Source organism: Chinchilla lanigera, unplaced genomic scaffold (genome assembly GCF_000276665.1).
Source record: "Chinchilla lanigera isolate Chin_1 unplaced genomic scaffold, ChiLan1.0 scaffold00009, whole genome shotgun sequence".
NCBI classification, from domain to species: Eukaryota; Metazoa; Chordata; class Mammalia; order Rodentia; family Chinchillidae; genus Chinchilla; species Chinchilla lanigera.
The window spans coordinates 33,555,329-33,572,141 of record NW_004955410.1 but is presented as its reverse complement, the minus strand read 5'-3'; the positions used below and the strand labels follow the sequence as shown (position 1 = coordinate 33,572,141).

At 46.6% G+C, this 16,813-nt stretch overlaps 1 protein-coding gene across 1 annotated transcript in view; it reads right to left on the bottom strand.

Annotated features, from left to right (window-relative positions):
- Positions 1-2,789: 2,789 nt before the first annotated feature.
- LOC102003846 (aldose reductase) overlaps positions 2,790-16,813 on the bottom strand; it is a 14,368-nt gene continuing 344 nt past the window's right edge. Inside the window, exons 2-10 of the mRNA XM_005377536.2 lie at positions 11,616-11,783; positions 10,820-10,936; positions 9,723-9,800; positions 9,300-9,422; positions 8,678-8,784; positions 8,315-8,396; positions 7,673-7,756; positions 5,683-5,765; positions 2,790-3,196 (exon numbers count right to left, since the gene is read on the bottom strand). Of these exons, the coding sequence (XP_005377593.1) occupies positions 3,154-3,196; positions 5,683-5,765; positions 7,673-7,756; positions 8,315-8,396; positions 8,678-8,784; positions 9,300-9,422; positions 9,723-9,800; positions 10,820-10,936; positions 11,616-11,783 (885 nt within the window). The 3' untranslated portion in view covers positions 2,790-3,153. The remainder of the gene's footprint in view (positions 3,197-5,682; positions 5,766-7,672; positions 7,757-8,314; positions 8,397-8,677; positions 8,785-9,299; positions 9,423-9,722; positions 9,801-10,819; positions 10,937-11,615; positions 11,784-16,813) is intronic.

Below are 16,813 nucleotides of genomic sequence, written 5' to 3'. Positions count from 1 at the left end.
AAAGCAATGCTCAAAGTGAGGACCAGAGCTCCCCCAAAGTGAACCATAGCCATTCTCAGGGACAGTAAGGTCCCACACTCCTTAGATAATAAGAAAAGCCAAGTTCATATTAGGAAAGCCAGCATGACAAGCTCCTCCAGGAAAACCAGCAGCTCCTTACAGCCTCTCCTCTTCTCCAGTTCTCTTTTTATTCTGTTGGTAACAATCCTCAGGTGGGCCTCCCACACCCAGCATCACGTTGGTTCAGTTCAGCTGGGTCTTACAAGTTGACCTTCAGTTGTCAATCCACCACAGGGGGTTTTACAGTTGCTATAGAAAAGCTCCTCATTCTTATGCTGACATTATTGTGTTTACTCTGTGCTCAGGTACTGTTCTTGAAATGATACAGAAAACTAAGTCTATGCTGGGAGGTTGGGCTGGGAGAAGACCTGAAAGGTCATCAACACCTTCTATTTCTCTGTAGCCAAACCCCAGGATGGGAAGAAAAGGCAAGTTCCTTCCAGAACCCCAAATACCAAGACCTTACCTTGGAGCACAATTAGAAACAGTGTGAATTAGGGGGGTGGATCCTAGAACACCATGGATCTCCAAAGAATGTACGAAAACCTTTTTGGGTCGGATAAACACTGATTATGCATCTCCTGGCTGAGCGCCATCCCAGGAGCCAACCACAAACACCATAATAGGCTCATATGTTCTGTTCTCATAGAACATGGCAAAGATATGGAAGGAAGTTCATGGAATTGTATCAACGTGAAGGATATTGGATTGAGAAAACATGCTGTTTGAAATCAAGTCCATCTAAGCATTGCTTGTGAGGTTTTCTAATGCACCTCCTATTTGTCCATGTAATTTAATAAAATTTAGTTGCATTTTCTCCAGTTGGTCTCATTATCTTATTAACAACTTTACTCCATTGGCTTAGATACTGGAGAAAACCCTGTTTCATGAATATATGTTGTGCTCCCAACTATACAAAGGCAAAGCTCCTCAAAGATGGGGTAGCACTATCACTCTACATCTTTCATCGATTTAGCCTCTGGATGGTCATTTGGTCCCTTATGGCAAATCCACCAAAATCCTGAGGCTGGACTGGAACCTACCCAGGAAGGTGTAGGGGTTTTAGTTACACAGAGGAAAGGGGATCTCCGTTGAGTAAAATGGGGTCATTTTGATCTATCCATCTGATTCTTTGATGAATTGTTAGTGGAAAGGAGCTGGTCCCACTGAGCCCCAAGTCTCAATCTGCCACTTCCCACACTCCACTTTCCAACAAGCAATGGACCCCTGAGCCCAAGTCACTGATCACCAATGTACTGCTTTGGGCTTCAAAATGCAGAACCAGCCATTCTTGGTCCTTTGTGACAGGGCTCCTTCCAAGTGACAGTCTTAGACCCTGAAGGTATCTACTAGAAAACAAGGGGGGAACTTTGCACAAACTTGCCTTTTATCTCATTCGTGCTCCTGCATTTACTTCTAAATTGTCCTGCTACAGTAGTCTATTTTAAGCAGGGATCTAGAAAGCAGGTCAGTGATTTTAAAACTCTTTCTAGGTCTGGGCATATAGCTCAATAGTAGAGCACCTGCTTAGCCAGGAAGCATCTCAAACCCCATAAAAACAAAACAAAAAAAAAAGAAAAAAAAAACACGAAAGGTTACTGGCGATGGCTTCCAAGTATTTCCAAAGCCTTTTAAAGCCAACTGTTAACTACTTGGAGAAATAGAGGCTGGGTTTAGTTAGCTGATTTGACACATCTGTCAGTCTGCTCTTAGTGACTTAAGGCTTACAGTTAGTTTAACTTGGAACAAGGGGGCACCTGCCCACTCCCGCACCTTGATGGGCAGATGCTAGGAGAGGGGATCAGGCAAAAGGCTGCCAGGTGGGGAGGGGCATCCTGTACAGGTGGGGCTGAGTCCTCCACCTCACTTGACCCCAGCTCCTTAGGTTGGCCCTCTCCTTCCCTGCATGAGGCGCAGCAACCACTGCTGCCCAATTACCCATTTTGGGGGGTACATCTTAAAACATCAGTAGTCCACAAGAGAGTTAATGTGACTTTATCAGGTTTTATAATCATCCAATTGCTAAAGCAACCTGACTTTGTGAAATTTCAAGTTAATACTATATTTATATATTCTACCTGCTTCTTGGCCTTTGACAAATTAATCCTGGATAAGGAAACACTGATAACAGAAATAAGCAACAGCATTTAGGCCTTAAAGATTTTACTCTCGAACCTTACACAGAGCATTCGTCCTTCTCCAACTAGATGCCATTTACTTGTGCTTTTCTTCCCTCTTGGGTAGACAATGCGCTTCATGAACGCAGTTTCTCTCGGGTACAGCAATTTAATAAACATCTGACTTTGGCTTTCACAGGAGGAAGACCAAACCAGTACCCTGATGAATAAAAAAATGGATTTATATCCTGGCCCAGTCCTAAAGCTGAGGTTCTCAGCCCTGGCTGCACATGAGGATCACCTGGAGAGCTTGTAAACTTAGATGCCCTGGGCCATCACCCAGCCAGGTTTGTTCAGTCTGCAGGGGCGAGGTGCAGCCAGCACCAGCATCCAGAGATCCCCCAGGTGAGGCAGTGTGCGGCCAGGATGAGACTCACTGCCCTGAAGCGGAATGGTAAAGCGCGGATGAAGGGTCCCAGCGCAAGCAAAGGAGCCGAGTCCTCATTCTTGCTGGATACCTCACTACCCTGCTCTGGGCACCCAGGGAATGAAGCTGGGAGTGAGACGGAAGGTGGTTTACTCCTTCAAAGAACAAAATGGGATGACACCAAGTTCACAAAAACACTTTTTATTCGAGGCAAAGAGAAGTTTGGCTAATAGGATTAGAGTTATAAGGGGTCAAAACTTAGCTGTTAGTAACAATATTTTGACTTTGTAGAATAGAAGTTGCTTCTCTTTGGTCAGAAAAGGGTAACTCAGGTAATATCTCCCCCAGCTGGGCAAGATGAAAGGCCAAGAAAAGACACCTCATCTACAGATACTGCTTTTCATACCGGCGTCAGGTTAACAGGCCTTCGGTGCTGTCTCTACATTGCTGCCCATTGCCAAGGGACACGGGCCACACGACACTCGCAAGGACAAATGAGGCAGGAAAAACAGGTGCCAGTCACTTGAGGAACAGCAAGCTCCCACAGCTTCAGAACTCTGCATGGAAGGGGTAATCCTTGTGGGTGGCACAGCTGTCGGGAGAGAAGAGAATACATTTGCTTTTCAGGCAAGAGGTCTTGACTCTTACAAATATCCAACACACACAACTGGGTAAATGTCTACCGGTAAAAATAGATGGCTTGGAGAGAAAATCTCTAGCCAGTTTTGAGTCTTCAGATCACAGTCTGCAGTTAGGGGCAGCAGCAGCTGTTGTCAAGCAGCACATGTGAGGGTCATAGCCTCCCTGTGTGCCCAGCACTGGGGCTGGCACCACGGCAAGACTCAGTTCCTGCTTCCTGGTAGTAGCTCAAGTCCACCTGGGAGGACCACATAGCAACTTACTGTCTGAAACAGTAAGGCGGTGAAAAGAATAAAGAGATAATAATACAAGGGAAGCATTAAAAGGCTGTGTGAGACAGAAGAACAAAGAGTAGGTAAAACAGCACCTACTCCCCGGAAAGGGAGGAGAGGGGGCAATCAGCGGGAGTGTGGTGGTGCAGTGAGCCCGATGCAGTGGCTGAGATCTACTAAGGAAACATGGAAGTTAAAAGTCCAGGTGCGTAGGCTCACACTCCCATCTCTGGTGGGCCAGTGGCTTGTGCTGGAAACAAAATGACAAACACGGGAAAGACCGGCCAAGCAGAGTGTGAAGGGCCCAGGGAGAACGCGGTGCGGAGTACATAACTCACTCAAACATTCAGAATCACTCCCAAGCTCCCCAGGGCTTACTTTTTCTTTCTTCCTTTTTTTATTTTTTTGCCTATCTGAGGAATATAACACTGTCACCAGCACTCAGGCTCAGGGGTAGCAATATTGACAATCGCAGGGCTGGACAGCTTGAAAACACTTCCTGGGAGACTTGTGAGCATCAGGACCAGCCTCTTCTCCTTCACCAACCCCGACCCATACCTACTCTACAAGTCCAGTGTGCAGGATAACTGGAGGGCTGTTCCTAGAATACCCTGGAGGCTGGGAAGAAGTATCAGGATATGAAGGACCTATTAGAAAAGCACTATGGCTGGTCAGCGCTGAGGACTTCAATACTCCACACCAGCAGTGGGAGGGGAAGAAGATGGAAATGAATGAGGCAGGCTCTAAAGGAGCAGAGTCAAGCCAGCCACTGACTGAATTCTCTCACTCTCCCCGCCACTAGGTCCACACATGTCTTTCAGGTTGAAAGGACATGAGACATACAGGGACATCAGAGAGGGCCCTGGTTGGGGGCTCCCCAGGATGGCTGTGTGTGGCTTGTTTAGGATCTGCGACCTGTGTGAGGCTCACAGCACCTGCTTTATTCACATGTTAGTATCTAACACGCAAATTGCACACACGCCTGATGCCACCACGGTGGGAACCCCAAGCTGGAGAATGCACGGTGAGACTCTACCCAGCCTCCTACCTTCCAAAGCCTACCTATGAGAAGAACTAAAGGAGGCAGAGGAGCAGTTCAGACAAGAACGAGGACAGAACGAGGGTAGAAGCCTGCCTCCACTGCTAAATGAAAAGCTGCTTCTTAAAAGCAAAGAGTAACTTTTAAGCTTTGTCATTAAATTGTCAGGAAAAGAAAAAAAATCTACTCTATTAGTTATCTCCTGCACAGTCTAACCTCGCCCCAGAGAGATTATAAGGAAGCAGGGCAGATGAAGTGGGAGATGCTCAGGGATTCTGAGTGGCTTTCTCAGAGTCACAGGTCTTCTTAGTGGCAGCGCTGGGACTCTCTTGAGCCCACCACCTCGGTCTTCCTGATAAATACCTCTTAAAAGAGTCATTCAGACAAAGAGTTAAGTGTAAATTCTTCCAGGAATGTGAGGCAGGCCCATCTGGATTTAGAAAAGCCACTAACATTTGGAAATCAATGCCCAAAATGTGTCAGGTTGGGCTGTTATGGTTTGTGTCTAGGTGTTCCTCCAAAGCCTCATGCAGTTTTAAATGCGGCTTTTTTGGAGGTGGCTGAATCTAGAGTGACTGATTCATGATGCTGTGCTGGGATTAAGGGTGGGTGACTGCTGGATCAGTCCACTGACTGGATTGGCACCATTCTAATCCCAGTAGACTAGATACAATATAAGGGACAGAAAGAGGCTTATCTCCCTCTTGTTGCTTCTGCTGTCTTCTGCTGCTATGAACTGTTGCTCCTCTGCCATGTGCTGCCCTGCCTTGGAGCCAGCCAGTTATGAACTGGAACCTCTATAAACTGGGAGCGAAATAAACCTTTCCTCTTTTAACTTTGGGTGTTGGGTATTTTATCTCAGCAACAAGAGAAAAGTAACTTAGACAGGTCCACAATGCCCTTGGGTAGGAGGAGACACCTAAAGCATCTCTCTTGACATTTCCCCCAGGCTCTGTGCTGTTCACGTGATCCAGGTTTACAGTTTCCTGCTATGTGGGGATCGGAAAGCAAGGTAATGTACAAAAGTTAGGGGTGCTGTGAAGAGATGACTGGTCACCAAGGCCTGCAGAGACTGCATTTGGTGATCTGGGAATTGGTCACTCAACACACCAGGACTCACTCACTCACCTCACCAAGGCACAGACCCTCCAGTTCCTGTTGTAGCTGAGTAAGGTTGCCATGTCCTCACTGCTCAGCTCAAAGTCAAAGACCTTAAATGAACAAACAAAAAAATACAGTAAGCTCTGCAATAAAAATCCAGGACAGGACGTTGCGCATGAACCAGATAAGATGGCTTCTGTCGCCTTGAGGGAGGAGCACAGTAAGTGAAATGGACTTGGAGAACGGTTATTACATTACTCTCCAGAGAAAGCAGATATTTTGGCCAGATCTAAGAGAGTTCTTCCCTTCCTGAACTTCCAAGCAGAATGACACTGTATTCCACTTCATTTCTTTTCCTACTATTGACCACAGCTACTCTGGTAAGCACCAGAGAACAACGTAATGGGCAAAATGTGTCTTTGCCTCCATTCACCGTGAAGCAGAGGACAGAGGTATTTCACCAGCGGTAATACAGGGAATAATTCATTAATCATGTAGTGCATAAAATGTGAAACAAAGCCTTTGGGCATCTGTAGGCATGAGAAACAGGTTCCACCTGGGCATTAAAGGACAGGGCCAGAGAGGAAATGGTATTTGAGATGGCCTAAGAAGATACATATGGTTTTGGCAGAGAGAACAAGAAAGGTGGACTGGGAAGGCAGAATCGCTCGTATGAAGGCAACAGACTGCACGGAAGAACTCAGGCTGCATGGGCGCAGCAGGTTGGCAGCAGGTGGACAGGGCCATGGGCGCGCAGTGGTGCTGGGACACAGACCCAGAGAGAAGGGGAGCCTTAACTTCAGATGATCAAAGAATGTGCAGAATGGAAGTTAGCTATGAACTCTGTGAATACAACCATGGGAAAATGTGCAAGGAATTCCAAGTGAGATATGAAAAAAAAGACTGCGTTATTGTTTTGAGATTAGTCATTTACATTTTTCTTTTCTAATGCCTTAAAAAATGAAATATGATATTGAAATGTTATCTCTAGGAGGGTATACCTTTCCCACAGTTTTGATGCTTTCTCTTGAACAATTAAAACACTTAGACATAGAAAGAAAACTGTCTCCTCTATGAAACAATAAGCTCCCCATCTCCTGGCCTCTCCTCTATAGCTACTCTCCCATGTGACAAGTGGCACAATTTCGGCTACAGCATCTGGCCAATCCCAGAAGGCAAAATGCTAGGGGCCTGGGGTCATCCAGAATGTGTGCTGGGGACTGAGTGCAGCTGGTGCCAAGGAGCCTATAGCCAGGGTTGTGCTATGCTCAGTGAGGACAGAGTCCCCAGGCAGAGCTGCTTTGCTCAGAGAGGACAGAGGCTCACAGGCCATCAGGATCCCTGGGGAGCAGCTCTCTCCCAGCTGGCTTTCTCACTGATGCCAGGGAAAGGAGGTACCATGAGTGCACTCTGAATTCCATTCCTAATGTCCCGATGTAAGCCCAGGCTCTGCCTCTGACTGCACTGGCTCTTTGCAGAAGCGGTGGGTCAGACAAGTGCCCTGCAAGGGCCTTTGCAGTCCATGGACTTGTCATCAGGACAGTAATGTTTCCTGAGCATTCACTATGGTACCAAGCACTGTGCAAACTGCACTGTGTATCAATTTATTGAATCTTCACAACAACCCTCTAAATAGATATTATTTAAGTAACTTGCCCAAGGTCAAAGAGCCAGTAACAAATGGAGATCCACACAGTGTTGTCCGAGAATGATATGTTCTCAGGGCAAACACTTCGTGTCCTTGAGGAACCTCAGCAAGTGTATGTGGGGGTGTTTAACATGGGGCCACTGAGCCACCAGGCCTATCTCCAGCACGTGGACTCCACCATCAGGAAGTCACTGTCTCAAGTCTATGGTTTGCTCACCACAGCTTACTGAGACCAGCTCACTGGTCTGAGACAGGACAGGAAGGGGCAGGAAGTCCCATAGATGAGACTATTCAGGACAGGATGAGGAACTCCATCAGGTCTCACTATTTTTCCACCGCAGAAAGCCAGGTTACCAGCTGGGATCTTACCTGGAAGTTCTCAGCAATGCGTGCTGGTGTCACAGATTTGGGGATCACCACCAAATTTCTCTGTATGGGGAAACGGATCAGCACCTGTGGAGCCAGAGAGGCGCTGAGTGTGTATATGTGCCGGGCACTTGGCATTACCATCTCACTTCACCATGCACAGTTATAACCCAAGTCAGACAGACAGGCCAGAACTGCACGGGTGAGAAAGGCGAGGCTTAGACATGTCCGGATCACACCCATCGAGACAGTCAACCAGAGTCCTGCTCTGAGTCACCGTCTCCATGTACAAGTTCACTCACTGCCTAGGGATGCACACTACCCTTTGGGAAAAAGGGAACATTTCCTCCACATTTGGTAATAAAAACTCTTCTGTTTGTACAGAGGTAAGCTTCCTTAAAAATTGATAAATACACGCTGAACCCTGGGCAGTCCATAAGGCAGTGGGAACAGGTACTATTATTCCAAGACAATATGGCAGTCTTCTAAAGTCCCAGGCCGTGCCCTTTCTACTACACACTCCAGGACACCAAACCACACCTAAAGGGCTTGCTGGACCCAGTCCTCTCTTCTTCCTTGCTAATGAGGACCACAAAGAGTGCAGGGAATTCTAGCAACAGTCAAAGTGCCCGGAAATGGCCATACCTGGGCAGTAGTTTTCTTGTACTTGTCTGCAATTGCCTTAATCCTGGGATCTTCTAGGATGGAAGGGTCTTCTGGCTTGGCCCTAGAGCAGAAAGATGGTTCAGTTCAAGAACCATCATCACCCCACGCAAGGCCAGTGGGGGCCAGTGACCCCAGCCCCAACCCTTCATCACCCTCAAGGAGGCTGGCCAGCCTTCTGGTTTGAAAATGGGCCATGACTGGCGGGCCGTCTCTTTGGGAAAAAGCCAGCATTTGCCGCTGAAAACTCCAAACTCCCAGGAAACCCAAGAGCCCCTGGGGGAAGGTGTGCAGACCAGGCCAGAAGCTTTCCCTGTAGAGAACACAACCCCATGGAAAGCTCACCAGGGCCTGTCAGGAGACCCAAGGGGGCTGTAAGCAGTCACCACAATGCCTTTGGAGTGGCAGTACTGGGTCAGCTTCTCCTGAGTTAGGTATGGGTGGCATTCGATCTGCAAATGCAAACAGAGGGGCTGGTGGTGGCACTGTGGGCACAGGTCAGTGTGACACAGGCAGTTTCTTCACACTAAATTCTTTTCTTCCCCACACAGAAAATGTCCTACTTCTCAGATAAGCCGTAGAACTTTCCATGTTTCCTAGCTAGTGTCCTCAACATTAAGAGCAATAATCATGTTACCGATGTTCCATGGTCATTGGAACATGGTCATTGCCCTAAAGGCTTTCTCTGGCCCTTGCCATTTATCAATTGTCAGAAGAGGATCTTGTGGGTTGTGCACTGCTCATCTGTCAAAGCCCATGTCATCAAAGGCCAGGCGCAAACCTTTGCTGTCCCCGGCAAGCTGCAACTCCCACATGTGCCCATCTGGATAAATCGGAACCCAGGACTCTGACAATACCCAGGAGCTGCCAACTGGCCACTCCCTGAGAGATACAGACCAGAAATCATTTCCAGGGTCAGATAATCAAACTGGACGCATCACCCCAGACGCCCTGGCAGGAGGTTTACCTGGTTAACTGCTGGCTTATATTTTAAGCCAGGTTTGTTTAAGATCCTCTCGATCTGAAGATGGTTGAAGTTGGAGATGCCAATTGCTTTCACCAGCCCTTGATCCACCAGCTCTTCCATGGCCTAAAGAGAAGTGCGTGTGTTTAATGCTGATGTGAACCCCAAACGGACAAGGACTAGAGGGATCCTTTGTCGCAGACAGTTTAGCACTACTCAGGGCCAGCTAACTGGACTTTCAGAAGCTAAGAAATATAAGATGAAAGGCAGGTTAGCTTTCCAAAGACAAGGAGAGCAAATCCAGTGACAGACTAAGAATGCAAACACAATGTAAGGAATGGCAGCACAGACTCACACCTCACATGCTTCCACGGACCGGAAACCAGCAATAAAGGAGACGATACTGCAATGGGGAGAGCAACTTACCGTCCAGGTGTCCACAAAATCAGTGTCACTGGGAATCACATTGCCTGTTGCATCCAATGGGAAATAGTCAGCTCCATGCTGTTATTACAATAGAAAACAGATACAAAAAACAATCACTACGAGCCTTTCATAGAGTTGCCAGGGAGCTCTGTTTAGAAAAATTATTTTAATCTTTCACTGTTGGCTAAGATTATAGAGGACATAAGAGGTACATCTGGCAGCCAATATGGAAAGGAAGAGGGTAGATAAGCCCTGCCGGCCCCTGCTGCTGCTTCAGTCAAGCAGGTTGGGGCTGAGAGACTCTCAGACAGAGATCTGGGCAACCTTTGTCACTGAGACTAACCACACCATGCACTGAAACATGTGGACAGGGGAAGGACTCAAGGCCAAGACTTATGGGGCCCAAGGCCCGACTGACTACTGGCCTATAAAACTGCCACCATGTCAACCCTTACTGGGTTAGCATGAAAACTGATGATGGAAGTCATGTCCCTTCAGGGACCAATATGCCTACCACAGTGCAATAAAATAGCTATAGGATAAAACTCCCATTCTTTCAACTTGGCCAACCAAGCAGAAAACCAAGCCAGGGGTGAGAAAGAAAACAAAAGATTTAATGATCTTAAGAGTTCAGTGTGTACAAAACTCCAGGCTGTGAATATATATTTATACAAGATGGGGTACACATGTGGAACGTAGGTATCAACATACATGTAAGGTAGGTATGAACGTGTGTGCATGTGCCTGGTGGTGAGGAGGGTGAGGCCCGTTTGGACCTTATGGATGTGTACAGCAGGGAGAACAGCAGTTATGTGTGCTGTCACAGAGTTAAATCATGCAACACCCAGTGAAAAGAGCAGTGCTCCCCACACTCTGAAATGTGCAGCCAGGTCACCTGTGTTCAGACTCAGACAGGCGGGGGCCTGAGACTGTGGTTTCCAACACACTGTTCTGGATGCCATTGCTGCTGCTCTACTGATCACACCATGAACAGCAGCGACAGTCTACCACACATAAGGGGTGCTAAGAAGGGAGCTCAAAATAGCCCCAGGCTGCAGCTGAGTCACAGGGATGTGGCCTGGGCCTCAGGCCCCTACCTTGAAGCCTGTCGGCCAGTGGATAAGGTAGAGGTCCAGGTAGTCCAGCTGCAGGTCAGTCAGAGTCTTCTGGAAGGCTCCTTTCACCAGGCTCTTGTCATGGAACGTGCACCACAGCTGAAACCAGGGAGAGCACATCTTATCCCTTCCACGCAAAGGCTGCATCGTGGCTGAGAATCAGACAGCAACCCAGCCATCTTGCTGAACGCTATGAATGATTTGAGGGAGTTTTCAGTGCACACTGTGGATCCTATCTTTCCCAAGGGAAGGAGGATGATCAGGTCAAGGAAAGTTCTCAAGGACCAAACAGAAGGCACAGGAATGGGCAGTTCAGTAAGGCAGCTCTAGACGCCTGACATGACTTCTCAGGGCTATTTTCCTACCAAGCTGGTCTATGTGGAACCAGCTTCACCCTCCCACCCTGGGTTCATCGTCTCACAAGAATTTCCAGGTCACAAATGGTGACCAGCAGTGGAGCCCCAGTGTGCAGATGGGAGCCAAGTCCTATCTTAGAAAGAAACTCGCAGGAAAGGAAGAGCCAACCCACAACCTCAGTCTCAGGAACATGGGGCTCTACTCTACAGGCTCCAACCGAATTCCAGGGACTGTGACCCTCTACAGAGAGACACAGGGAGATAAGCTGTGGGGCACTCTGGCGGCTTGAGTAACAGGATCTGGAAGAACTGCTTGCCAGTGCTAACAGTTTTCATGTTGAGGAGTGTAGTCCTCTCTCCTCAGCTGAGTTGCCCCTGGATGAGTAGGAATGAAACTCCTCAGGCTCCCTGCAAAGTGGTACCTTGCTGACGATGAAGAGCTCCTGGCGCTTCACCGTTCCTTCCTTGAGCTTCTCCTGCAGAGCCACCCCAACCTCCTTCTCGTTCTGGTACACCTGGGCACAGTCGATGTGGCGGTACCCCAGGTCAATCGCTACCTTCACAGCCTCGGTCACCTGGCCTGGAGGTGACTGAAAGGAAAAGTCATTGTAAGTCATGGGGTTAAAAACGAAACAGGGCGGAGTTACAAAAAGCCAAGGAAGAAGCACAATGCAAAGCACTGGTCCTTGGTGACATTCTTGGTTCTCAGGGTCTGCTAAAGCACAGCACAGTATGTTTCTGAAGCAGCACCCTACACTGTCAACACAAACACGGGTAGCCAAGGTGAGATGCCACTTTACTTCACCTTGGGACACTCACACTGTCATTTACCAACAGCACAGATCACTTTTCAAAGATGTGCTGAAGCCATCTTGTTTCCCTGCTTCTTCACATGCACTGATTTACAAACCACTAGATTAAAAAAAAAGTCCCACTATCTGAATCCTGAGACCTTATTCCCTATTTGCTTCAAATAGCTTAAAATATTTCAAAATTAACTGTACTGTTTACACCAGTTCACATTTGTTTCCTCATTTCAAACAGTGAGGGCTTGTTCTTTGTTTTCTCCTTTCACGCATGGACTGTGAGGTTGAGAACCACTTGTTTTTTAGTAATTCTCGGAGATCCTGTAAGTCAAGAATACGACTGGTCTGGAGTCAAAGGCCAACAGTTAATTCTCCACATGATTACCTGCTTAAAAAGGTTGAGATGGGACCCTCAGTGGACAGAAATGAGTAGAAAGGAGAAGGGAGATGGGAATCATGGAAGATCATGATTTTGTTATAGTCGATTCTGCAAAATCACGGGAGTGGGAGGCCTGGTGCTCAGGAGAGAGAAGGGCCCACAGAACGGGTGAGCTTCATCAGCACCCAAACAGGCTGCACAGACCCTACCCCAACTCCTGCTCTGATCAGAGTGCCGAACAAGAAAAACGTGTGCAATCAACTGCTGAATGAACAGAGCACATTCCTTTGGAGAGCTGGGGTAGAAACAAATGAAAAGGAAAACTCCCCTGGGCCATCAGCAGCTGCAGACATCTGCTGTTTTGACAGGAGCTCTTGTGAATAGTCTGGGAGAATAAGCTGAACTAATGGAACAAGTCCATCACCAGAGCCTGAGAGCAGTTGAGCTTGCTTCCCACCATGGAAGGGAGGGACCTGTGTCTGTGCTGGGGTGGCCATGTTAACCTGGTATGAGGTACCAGAGGGCCTTCAGATGATCGGCCAACCTCCCACTTCCTTGGAGGTTGTACCTTGGAAGGCTGTATGTGCAGCCTTCCCCAACCTCTATGGTTGAGGGAACAATGCAAGGAGGAGAATCCCTGCACATCTAGAGAAGAATCCCCTTCCATAGGTTCTCTGTGTCCTGCTGCACCCAGCGTACACCCCTGCCCAAGAAAGAGCACCACTGGGGGCCAGGGGCTGTTGGGTTGGGGGTTACTGCCTGTCCAATAAGCACTGACTCTGCATGTTCTGGGGTGGCCTGTGCAGCACCTGGAAGCCCCAAGACCTGGACAGAGGACAGACACATAGTCCAGGCCTGGCCTAGCCACACACCATCTGCCACAGTGAATGGCGCAGTGGCAGAACACAACCCAGGCCAGGCCATGAGACACCACCTTTGGACTTGGACTGACCAACTACGATGAGCTCCTGCTCTACTGGAGCCCCTTGCTGGGAGACTAGGGACTGCAACTGCTATAGGAAAGTGGGGCCAAAAAGAGACTGAGGTCTGGTGACCTCATTTGTAACCCTGAACCCAACACTGCAAGTCAGTAACTGTCATTCAGGAGGTCAGTGAATCCCTACCTCAAACACATCTTTTTTGTTTGTTTTCTGCTTAAATTGGTTTTTCTGTTCCCTGGAACCGAAGCGTGCAGGATAAAATAACTCAGCTTGCCAGACAACTGGCACAAAACTAAAAGTTCATGTTTTTACAGAAAGACAGAAAAGACTGAAAGAGGTCATGAAGAAGTTATTGCTTCCTGACCCTTCACCAGACAGGGTAATACTCCGGTAGCTTTGTATAAACAAGGCTTAAAATTTCCTGTATTCAAGATTGCCAGGGAAATCTAGAGAATGATTATAATGTGCCACCTTTCGTGTACTACCCATGGTCAACTGAAAGTATACTTTTCAATGTTCAATGCAGAGAAACCAACCCCATTTGGCTTCTGGGTCCAAATGCATTTTATGGTTCAAGAACGTAAACAGAAATCCCAAATGGTAAAGACTGACTATGAAGAATGATCCTTTCCATTGTTTTATCACCCACAGTCAATCTGGTTAATTTTTTTATACCAAAACTCAGTCAGGCTTGGCAACAGCACAAATTAGTAAAACCAAGACTTACTTCCTCTGTTCAAAAGCAGTAATTCTGTCCTGAATTCTGAGACTGGTATCTACACTGGATTGAGATATGGATGGACCAGGACTTGCCCCCCTGTGGGAAAGACCCTGACTTGTGATGCTCTAAAAGGCTACAAGACACAAAAACATATATAAATGTACAGTATCATGTGTGACATTAAAAATTTCACTGGGGAGCTGTTAAAGGAAAAATGTCTTAAAAGGATTCCTGAATAGAAGGGGCAGGGGCAATAATGACAAAAAGATATGAGAGTGTAGTTATGCCTCCATTCCTAGGAATGTTCCTAGACTATGTAAGGAAGTGACAGCGACGAACCACATACTACCAATAACCTTCAACTAGTTAAAAAACATTATCAGTTACAGGACACTGGCTTACATCAGAGGTCAGCCCTGTCTAAAAGGCTTCCTTAAAATACAATACTATGGGCTGATTTACTGTCCAGCAGAGAAGACAAGCCGGGCAGAAAGAAATGCTGCCTATGACACATGGGGTCTAGGGTAGAAGGGGTCTCTTACTTGCCTGAAATCCTCATCTCTGAGGTGAGAAGGGAGTTTGATCTGCTCTACTGGACAGTAGATAGAGAATACTAATCCGCTGGTCTGCAGGGTACAACACAGCTACTGACATGGAAAGATACATGAGAACAAGAACCTGTAGACTTTTCCATATATTATAAAGACAAGCAAATGACATCTTTTATTGAGCATCTGTACAGGAATACATGTACATATGCAGAGTAAAGGTATTAAATCATTAAAATTTTTAAAAAAGGAAATCCACTCCAAGCCCATACTTAGACTATTTATTTCACCTCTATGCCCCTTTCTCTCTCCATACAGTTCTACACCAAACTCATTTTACCCCAGAAATTGAAGTAGGCATTTTTACTACATAGTTATCTCTAGAGTCATTTTACTTTTCTCTATTAATCCAGTAAAGTTTTGGATACTTACTCTCTGCTAAACACTGTGAAAATGATAAAATGGCAGCGAAGAAGGGCAACACTGCCCCAGTTCTCAGCCAGAATGAATGATCTAAACACACATTTCAGAATGTTATTTTAAACAAATGCACAATTTTTCCAGGCTGTTGCATGATCAGGCAATTGGTTTCAAATCCCTTTTGTGTGTGTGTGTGTATGACAGTCTCACTACGTAATCTAGGCCAGTTTTGGCCTTGCACTTGCAGTTCCTCCTATCTTAGACTCCGGACTGCTGGAACTGGCTCTGGAACTCTTTCATAAACTTTAACTCCTTATTTACCCTTGAGTAATCTTCAAATGATGGATCACGAAATTAATTTCTAAAGTTATGACCATAATTTTTGGGAAAATGCAACGAATAAAAATATTAAACTGCACCCCACATAGTTAGGTTAAATACTCTTTGTGAAACTTTTCCTGAAGTTACACGTGTACATCTGTGGGCTGCATTTGCTATAGCCAAGAAAACGTCAACGGATGAAATTTAACGTGGTATCACCGTCATATTTCAATATACCAAGACTATGGTCACCATAGATTTTGGGGGGAAGAAATACAAATTATGTACTCTGATCATTTTGGCCAAGAAACATTTTCCATGCAAGGCAGATCTAGGATTCTTACCTTATCCTTACTAAGTTTCAACTGCAAGTGTTTAAGGTAGAGGTAACTCCTATCTGTGTCCTATTTCAAACTATCCTTCCTGTTTTCTGCTTAATTTCTTGTCTTTGTAGAAATACTACACAGGCCACACTCAAGATTCCTGTTAGAACTCCACTGTATAAAATGGCATACTGAACAATAAAGAATAATCTTGAGACACTTCTAGGTAAATGGATGCACCTTGAGACCATATTCTTAAGTGAAATAAATTGGACACACCTATGTAAGTACAATATTGTTTCTCTAGTGTGAGAAACTGAAAGTGTAAATAAGGACCAAAATGTGTAATAGATACTGTAAAATAGGAAGAAAATGTTCAAATGGAAAGGGGACAGGGAGGAAAAAAAAAAGACTGAAAAAATGGAAACAAAGCTGCTGTAAATAAGGAAGGGAAGAAGGGTTAAAGGGAGGGTAGGGGATTAGGAAAAAATGGATTAAGATATATCATGTACAGTTCAAATGTGGTCATTATCTAAACCTAAAATGTACCAATAATTAAAAAAAAAAAAAAAAAAAGAGACTTCTGTTAGAGAAAAACCCAGCGCACGGCAGTGGAACGTAACACACAATATCCTGATGTAAACTTACAAAGGGCTTTAAAAGACTAGATTTGGTCTAGCTCCCATTATAGTATCTTTCCGCGTCCATTTTTATTTTGTAAGTTATTGTTTTCAGGCCGTATCACCACATCTTCCAAATCCTACTGTACTTCATGATCTGTCATTTTTTTCTGGCTACGTGGTTTTGAGGCTTTCGAGGTAAGCGTGACCCCGGCACCCGCTAGGTTATCAAGGGGTGGCAGCCGGCAGTGGGGAGCCCAGATTCTCACAGCCGGGGTCACCCCGAGGCGTTCAGCTCTGTGCCTCCGGGGGGCAGGGACGCAGACGGGTCCCGAGCACACTCGCGCCATCTAATCTAATTACCTGCCGTTTGCAGGCTTAACTGGCGAGGTTTATTCCCGAGAGTAATAAGCGTAACCACATGTGAGGCACAGGTGTGTGGGCAAGAGCTAGGCGCTCCGCTCCCGCCTCGCCTTCGGCCCGCTCCCCCTCCCGGGCGCTCCCGCCGCCCACCCCGGGCCAGCGCCGCCGTGCGGGGGGC